This window comes from Haliotis rubra, unplaced genomic scaffold (assembly GCF_003918875.1).
Source record: "Haliotis rubra isolate DU_JTF1 unplaced genomic scaffold, ASM391887v1 Scf170, whole genome shotgun sequence".
NCBI classification, from domain to species: domain Eukaryota; kingdom Metazoa; phylum Mollusca; class Gastropoda; order Lepetellida; family Haliotidae; genus Haliotis; species Haliotis rubra.
Window position 1 is genome coordinate 615 of NW_025765670.1, and position 8,957 is coordinate 9,571.

The 8,957-nt window shown below is 40.2% G+C and overlaps 1 protein-coding gene across 1 annotated transcript; it reads right to left on the minus strand.

Annotated features, from left to right (window-relative positions):
* Nucleotides 1-698: 698 nt before the first annotated feature.
* LOC124272500 (cytochrome P450 1A1-like) lies at nt 699-8,397 on the minus strand. Its single transcript, XM_046707697.1, has 7 exons — nt 8,260-8,397; nt 7,286-7,479; nt 3,489-3,566; nt 2,604-2,702; nt 2,047-2,140; nt 1,595-1,753; nt 699-819 (listed from the first exon to the last, which is right to left on the minus strand). The coding sequence occupies exons 2-7, from the start codon at nt 7,440-7,442 to the stop codon at nt 699-701; spliced, it is 708 nt and encodes a 235-aa protein (XP_046563653.1). The 5' UTR covers nt 7,443-7,479; nt 8,260-8,397.
* Nucleotides 8,398-8,957: the final 560 nt, after the last annotated feature.

Here is an 8,957-nt window from a genome sequence, read left to right on the forward strand (position 1 = left end):
TATGTCTTTCTAACGCTGTTTCTAAGCATGACGCCTGTGTACTGAACCAAAAGAAATGATTTATATTGAAAATGGGTAGTAGTTAATATGGGAGAATAACATAATGGCCAGGTCAAACCTGACGCATCCGCCTGTTCAACTTCTTCTGACCCAGAAATGAGGTGATAAGAGGAAAAACATGTTAACAGTCTTTGAGAGATAGCACCTCCCGTTGCCATGCTGTTGTGAGGGGCGACCAGGGACATACGCGGTGCTGAACGATAACTCCAATACAGACGGCTAGTCCTGTGAAATCAAAATGGTCCCATCATTGCGTTCAAGTCGTTGCTACTGTTGACTGTGGATGGTGCACCCAAATGCCCCTGAAATCCTATTTTAAGAGTACCCTCATTTACATCTATAAAAGATGTATCCACTAGTAACACATTGTTCTATAAGAGGGTATGTTTGGGATAAAGTTGCACGTGAAGTTTCTTTTTTTAAGTATATATTGACAAGTGTTACCTTTTCAGCTTTTGGTCACAAACCTAATTCGGCATATACGTCTAGTTTATTCCTGTTTTCAATAGTAGACAACAAATTACAGTAACTTCAACTCTTAGATGATGCTTACCTTTGTTGAACGTTTTCTGTGGGATGCAATTTCTTTCTTGATGGAATCTAATATTTTATCGGAGGCTCGAGTAACACGTCTGAATCTAGGCGTTGGGCACAGACGAAGCGGGGGTGAATCTTCCAGAAATCCTTCTCCAGCTTCTTTCATTAAAATCGTCCAGGGTGACGACGTACGCTTTATAGTATTCAGAGTCTACATTTTCACTAGAATTAAAGAAACATTCAGATGAGTTTGGTTTAACTTCGCTTTGACGGTTGACAGAGTTATGTGGTTCCGGTTTTACACAGTTTCCATTTGGTGAAACCCTTGATGGTTCTGACAACCAGGAAAAAAGCCTTGAGCGCTAATCTGTGACTTTTATACATAATAACGCATTTCTGACACGTACATTAGAAGGTACATGGGAGACTACAACATACGCGTCAAGACGTCAAAACCCTAAAGTCGTTCATACTCGTATCTCTGAACTCTGCCTATGTTAAACATTACTGAATAAAATATCTTCAGCAGCCCATGCTTGTCGTAAGAGGCGACTAACGTGTTCGAGTGGGTACGCTCGCTGAGTTCAAAAATGTCATCGTATCCCAATTATGTCGATCGATGCTCATGATGTTGATCACCGGACACGAACACATACACACCGCAATCAAACAGCTGGGATTGTGCTCATTGCGGCGTTACACAACAAACGAACACACAAACCAAAAGAAGAAATCAAACTTAATAAGATGAGGCTCGGTTAACAAGATCGTACACAAAAATATCTCATTGATGAAATTTGTTCCGTAAACCACACACACACAAACAAATACATATTCAATACACAAGTTATCCAGTGTTTTTGAGAAACAATTGAAGATTAAATTGCGTGAGGTGTTTTAACTTAAAGTTCCGATATCTGAGACTCTAAGAACAATAATACATTCTGTGTTAAAATCATATCTATAAACAACAAAAAAAAAGCAAAGATATAATTACCTGATTTTATTGAACAACATTCCTGTCATCATGTTGGAGATCGAGAGTGACAGGTAGGGGAAAGGATCAAAGGCTCCTTGTTCCTTTCTCATCAACGTTGTAGTGATGTTGAGTGATTGGGACACTTTCCGGCTGAGGTTGTCTCCCATTAGATAGTGCCTGATATGCATATATATGAAAATATATCAAATTGCATTTTGACTAACCTTGTATCACACATTAACACACTTTGGGCATAACGATTCCCATTCTCTAATCAATGATTCAAGCTCATGTTGGGTCATGTGTTAATGCCCCTCAAATTTTAAACATTTGAGAATATATGATTTCAGGGGTTGTGTAGCGTCAAAACGTAGTTAAATATTAATTGGAATTCACTGTTTGAAGAAAACTATCATATTTGGCAACTAAGTATAACCCATGCCATCTTTGCATAAAAAGTGAAAATTTACCTGAGCGCTTTGGATGCAATTTTCCGGTGCAACTTCCATCTTGGGCCGTACGATGCGTTGACTATGTCTTTTCCTCCCTTGGTTAATTGAGATACTGGGGATAAATAAAGAGTGTTAAATGACCATATCCATCCATGCATCCACCCGCACCACCACAACCCCACACCCCTATATGCACAACCATAATTGTTTTATGAGGGGTCGTGTTCCGAGACAATGAAAGCAAGGAAACAATTGGCATGAAGAAAACTGAATAATGATAATTAATTCGGTCTTACAGAGGCACTCTCCACAATTTCAGTGCCCGTTTTGAAATGTAGTCCACTGACCACTCAAATATCTCAATATTAAAGCGTAATATTATAATCCCAATAAAACACTATATGGTCTGGTTGGAAGTATGTGTGTGGAGAAAGCAATGGAAGCAAGGAAACAATTAACATGAAGATATCTTAAAACGACTGATATTCGGACCTACAGAGAGACTTTCGGCGATTTGCCCAAATGTAGAATTATAGGTTTTTTTTATAGTATGTATGTGGTGAATGATGTCTTACCAACATATGTATTCGGCCTTCCTGCGAAGTCTGCTTGTCTTGTAATGAGAGCTTCCGTTACAACATCTATTCGACTCAGAATAACTGCTTTGAGAGTACCTGAAAATCATTATGTTCATTTCTGTTATTGTGAATACGAATATCTTCTTATCAGCGAATAGGTTGCATATAAGACCCGTGAAGATCCTGATTATAATTGGTCTTCAGCAACCCATACTTGTCTAACAGGCGACTAACAGGATTGGGTGGTCAGGCTTGCTGACTTGGTTGGCACATGTCATCGTATCCCAATTGTGTAGATCAATGCTCATGCTGTTGATCACTGGATTGTCGCCATTCATTGATGTCGCCATACAGCTGGAATATTGCTGAGTGTGGCGTAAAACAATAAACAAACAAAACCTAACATAATTGTTCTCCTTTGGGTACAGAGTTACTGGTGCGGTATTAGTGAGAATCTCTGCACAATTCACGATTGACCGTCATGGAAGACCACGACGTTCTCAGTATGCGACTGTATGCTGTATACTTTCTACATAAGTAGTTGAAATATACATGGTCACCAGTGTCCAGGATCCTCATGACAGCCTTCATTATTTAACATGGATACAAAGGCAACAAAACCCTTTTTCCAAACGCAGGATCCATTTAGACATAAGGAATTAAAAGATCATTGTCAAAGGGTGATAGTACAAAGTCTTCACAAAAACTAAGGATGCATTCAAAGATCACTATTAAATAGTTATGGTACCGGAGTACCATGGTACGTGCAAAAACTTTAACTGTAACAGATATAATGTTTGTAACCGATGCAATAAATTTGATGATGCACTCCACATTTCTACCTGATACATTGTTGTACCATCGTGAAGCAGGTAATCTTACCCAGCTGAATCGTCATAACTGGACCGTATGTTTTGCTCCAGTCGCGGAGTTTTCGGAACAGGAGAGTCCCTCGCACCTCTGGAGATAAAAAGCATCATCTTGATGTGGTTTTACTTACATGGCTCTTCTTACATGCTTAATTACATGGTCGTATTTACATAATATATATACATAGTTGTCGTCACGTGATTGCACATACACGGATGTAGTTACATTGGTTGCAGTCAGATACATGTTGTAACATAAATGTAGTTACAGAACTCACGTGGGGTAATCCCTGTCCATCTCAACCGGAAGTTAGTCGTTATCAACTACCATTTGTCCGATAGACAGTCGATCTCGGTGGAGAGTGAGTCCCAAACTTTGTAAGATTTTATATTCCCCAAGCAGTAAATGTTATGAAATCGACTTGTCTCATAAGCTCATTGGCCATGGATTATAACCCTATATGATTTGGTCATGACGTTATATTTTATTTACATTTGAAGCATTTCTTGACACGTCTTTTGGCGCGAATCAGAAAAGCCGAGAAATCGACCACTTTCGACGTCAATTGAATCATAATCAATTGAATTCATTTCACGTATTGTGCATTTTTAGGCTAAATGAGGTTATGTAGCCGCTGTGTTAAGATTTTAGCTTCTGTCAAAACATACAAACTGAGATAATAACGAAACCAATAACTGTACGCGCCGATGGTAGTTGCTCATGTAAACAAATCAACTGTACGGGTTGTTGAAAAGGTACTGTACGGGTAGATGGTTTCCTGTTATTTATCAACTGAGGTAGGACCTTGGTTTGAAACATGCAGCTGTGTATTGAGCGACACATTTGGTCCAATGTTTCTCTTTTTCCATCTACGCAAACCTTTAAAGCAATACCACTGAAATATTCTGAAAGCTTAGCAAGAACTTCATTTCATATAGATACCTGGGCCATCTATGACTCTCTACCGGGATAGACTGTCTATCGGGGAAATGGTAGTTGATGATGACCAACCTTTGGTTGGGCATGGGCAGTGCTTACCCCCTGTGGAACTGTACTTAGATTGTGGGGCGGTGAAATATTTCCAAAAGCGGCATAAAACTAAATTCACTTACTAGTACTCACTCACATAGATTGTAGTTACTACAGGGTTAGAGTTACATTGTTTAGTATTTAGATTGTAGTGTTTACCTGTTCTAGTTACATGGTTGTTTAAGAAATACAGTTCGCTCTACCACCATGTATAGTGTAATAAAGCACACTTTCGCCCTGAACTATCATAGTTAAAGTACGAGGACGCGCGCTGTTCTATTGATGTGTCTGCCCCCCTACGTTAAGACGAACGTTACCAGAAAAAACAAATGATAACAGTTTGATGACGGTTTACGTTCGGATTATATATCTTCTCTGAATTATTTTAATTACATCTGTCATGAACGTAAACCATATGGGGCAATATGAACGTCGCATTTCTACTACCAACGTAAGTTTAGATCAGTACATCCAGATGAAGCTGAGTAGTCAAGCGACATTTTAACCGTCGTAAAACATAAACGTAGTGAATCCACCAGTGATGTTAGCTGCATGAAGCAACTGCAAACCAAGAAACGGGATGCAACGGAATAGTTTACTGTAGGAGGCCGTACGAGGCGATGACAACTGACATGCATCGTGACGTCGCTTACATTGTGACGTAATGTAAAATGGTTTGATTACGAGGGGGCACGCTAGAATGGTGCAGTGACAGGATGACGTCATTCAATTGTTACGTCATAAAAATAATATGCCTTTATTTAGGAGATAAACATCATGTGTTGGCCAATTTCCGGGTCTTATTGAGTATTTGAAGCACGGGAATTTATTTGGAACCGACGGCGTTAGCCGGAGGTTTCAAATGAGATATTCCCGTGCTTCAAATACTCATTAACACCCCGGAAATTCGCCAACACATGATGTTTATCGACATTGTAAACCCAAAAGTAAACCCAAAGGTCCACACACGTTTTTTGTGTCTGCACTCATTGACATCGAGTACGGGTACAGCAGTGAAATGTCTCCCACGGTAGCATCTGGAACTGCTGATTTGTGACGTCATTCGGACTTTACGTCACAATATGATTTGAATGACGTCACCACAGCTGACGACGTAACAATACAATGGTGTGAGCAATGTTTGTATGTATTAATACGTAGAGAATTTCCGGGAATCAAATACCATTTGATCACGTTTTTCAACCAATCAGATTAAAGAACACAGTGACTTTTGGTTTACAATGTCTGATAATGTATTTGTTTTTCGATTGTTCTAACCGCTAGGCATCTTAGAAAGTTACATAGTTGTAGCCATGGCTGTAGTCGTATGCTTGGACTGACATGTTTCAAGCAACATGTTGTCAAACATACTTGTACATATATGGTTGTATTTACAAGGTTGTATTTACGTTTAAGAATTACAGGCTTGTAGTATCAGCGTGGTAGTTTTATGCTTGTACTCACATGGTTAGGTTACATGTTAGTCCTGGCTTGCTTGTACTTGATTTTTGTATGTATTGTATGTACATGGTTGTATTTACATTTAAGAATTACAAGACTGTAGCTTTAGGGTTAAATTCTTGGTGAAGCTGAGGCAATGTTTCCGTGTAAAAAGTTAACTGTAATGTTTCCTCGGGTGATGCTAGCCGCCTGGAGCAACTATATACCATAAAACGGAGAGGTAACCGAGTTAATTGCACTTTAGGAGACTGCACTACACAATGACAACTTACGGCAAGCGTGACGTCGTTTAGCAAGGGTACATTGGGTCAATTCATTATATTCTATGGGGTGTTTTTCAATTCCCAATATGCCTACAGTTGTAATTATACCCAAATTGGACTGTATGCCCAAATTGGGCAGAATGAACTGTAGGCACATTGGTACCAAACCCGTCTGATGACGAGGGGCAGACTAGAATGGCGTAGTGACGTCATTTCAGTGTGACGTAATGCAAAAGGTGTACTTTATCTCCGGATAAAGTACTGTCGGAATCTTTGACCTTGTAGCGAAGCATGTTAGAAATAAAATATTTTCCGATGTTGCAACAAGACGTCTCTCCGTCAAACATTACAATGTCTTGCCATCATGTATTTTCCGAAAGTTTTACCATGCCGACAATAGTTATAGTACTGCCATCTTTTCAATAGTGCGCACACTGCGATAATGAAATTTAAACCCCAGCATGAACATTGTGTGAAACACGTGTTTTACGTGTGCACTCCAATACACTAAGGCATAATCGCCTTTTTGGACTAAAATGTTAAACACTGACACAGGCGGAACTTAATTAATGCTCATGTGCGTATATGAATACGTGTCATCTTTGCACCACAGACGTGTGACGTACATTTTTTGTACATGTGAGTGAGTGAGTCTGTTTTACGCCGCTTTCAGCAATATTCCAGCAATATCACTGCGGGAGACATCACAAATGGCCTCCACACATTGTACCCATGTGGGGAATCGAACCAGGGTCTTCAGCGTGACAAGCGAAAGCTTTAACTACTAAGCTACCCCCATGCCCCTTAAGTACATGTGAATTAACACGTGTTCTTGTACAACAGCACGTGTAAAAAAGATAAAGCTGGGTTGAAATGATCATATTAGAATCTGATAACAAGTCACAAATTACATGTATAAAGATAATATGAAGTTCTGACAGCACAGACTTTAACGTTCAATGCAATTCGAGAAATAATATATGATTGAATCCATTCATTCGATAAATAGAAATATCGTGGTTAGATTCACATGGAAAATATATTAAAGTCACTCACCCAAAAGGTTTCCAACTAACGGCCATCCCTTTGGTCCTGGCGGTAGGTTGTATCGTTTCTTGAAGAGATTATAGGCGATCACTCCAACCACACTCCCAACAACAAGAGCCTGGGTTATCACAGACTGGGGCCACCACTGAGTTAAACACTCAAACATCGTCCTTGCTTAGAAGTCTCTTTTGCTGTGCTTGAATCTGAAACAATGCACATGACTTAGTCATATAAAGTTGCAGTACAAAAACAACCCGTGAAGATCCGGGTTAGAATTGATCTTCAGTAAACCATGCTTGTCGTAAGAGGCGACTAACGGGGTCGGGTTGTCTGGCTCGCTGACTTGATCGACATCGGATCCCAATTGCGTAGATGGATGCTCATGCTGTTGATCACTGGACTGTGAGGTCCATATTCGATTTTTTACAGACCGCCGCCATTTTCCTGGAATATTGCTGAGTGCGGCGTAAAACTGAACTCATTCACTCAGTGTACAAAAAACACCCATGTCTCAGTGACATATATATAAACACTCAAACATCGTCCTTCTTTAGATTGTCCTGGAACAGAAGGAAGTCTCAGCATCTCAGTATCATGAGACACAGCAGCCAAAATTACTCGGAACTGACTGATACGACTGTAGAATTGTAAACATACCAGTCTACACTTTGTGATCAACACACCGTCTTCAGACAATAGTGTGTGCACGACAGTGTCGTATAGGGTACACTGAAACAAGGAGACCTGAGCTGTGTCTGTGTGACTTATGGTATATCCGGTATCGAGCCTCCACTGTACGTCTAACCTACTTCAGTCTGGGTCCTTGCATTAAGATTATTGTCTGGTGTTGGAGTCCTGGGTAAAATTCAACATAGAGCTTTTGTGACAACGTTCCCAGGATACTGTAGTCGCTAAAACTGAACGAACCTTTGATGGCTTGTCGAGTCACATTGGATGAGCTCCATATACGACTAAATACCTACCTCGGTGTTGACGTACCCGTGGACACACTGACAGAGCCTGCGTTGATGTGTCTCTATATAGAAAGTGGGTATTATGGAATAGCTCGTCTTCTTGCGAGACGTTCTGTTTACTGACCTGAATGATAACCTTCAGGGGCACGTATTTTAATGACCTACATTTGTGCTGATATCCCGGGCATGTGATATTGTTCACCAGGTCAATGTGACCCAGACAGTCTTATGGAACATGAAATAAAATATCACCTACAGGTATCGGGCGAGTCGGGTATTCGTGTGGGTTAGTTCAAACTGGGACTGGTTGTGCTGTGATCTTTGAAGTGGTAGGATCAAGAGCATAGCAGTGCTCGGGGATTTCACCGAAGTGTTGTAAGTCCACAAACATCTTGTCTCATACAGCTAACATAATGGTCCCATTGGCATTGGATTCAAACCGCAAAGAAGGACTAATATGCATACATGTCAACATGTTTCTTTACTTGTGTTTCCACGGTTTGTTCATCTCGATCGATGTTCAGTGAGTGAGTATGGTTTTACGCCGTTTTCAGCAATATCACAGGGGACACCAGAAAAGGGATTCACACTGTGTACCCATGTGAGAATCGAGCCAGGATCTTTGACGTGACGAGGCGAACACTTTAACCAGAAGACTAGCCCATCGCTACTTTTCAATTTTCAAGTGTTATTGCTTTTTTAGTATC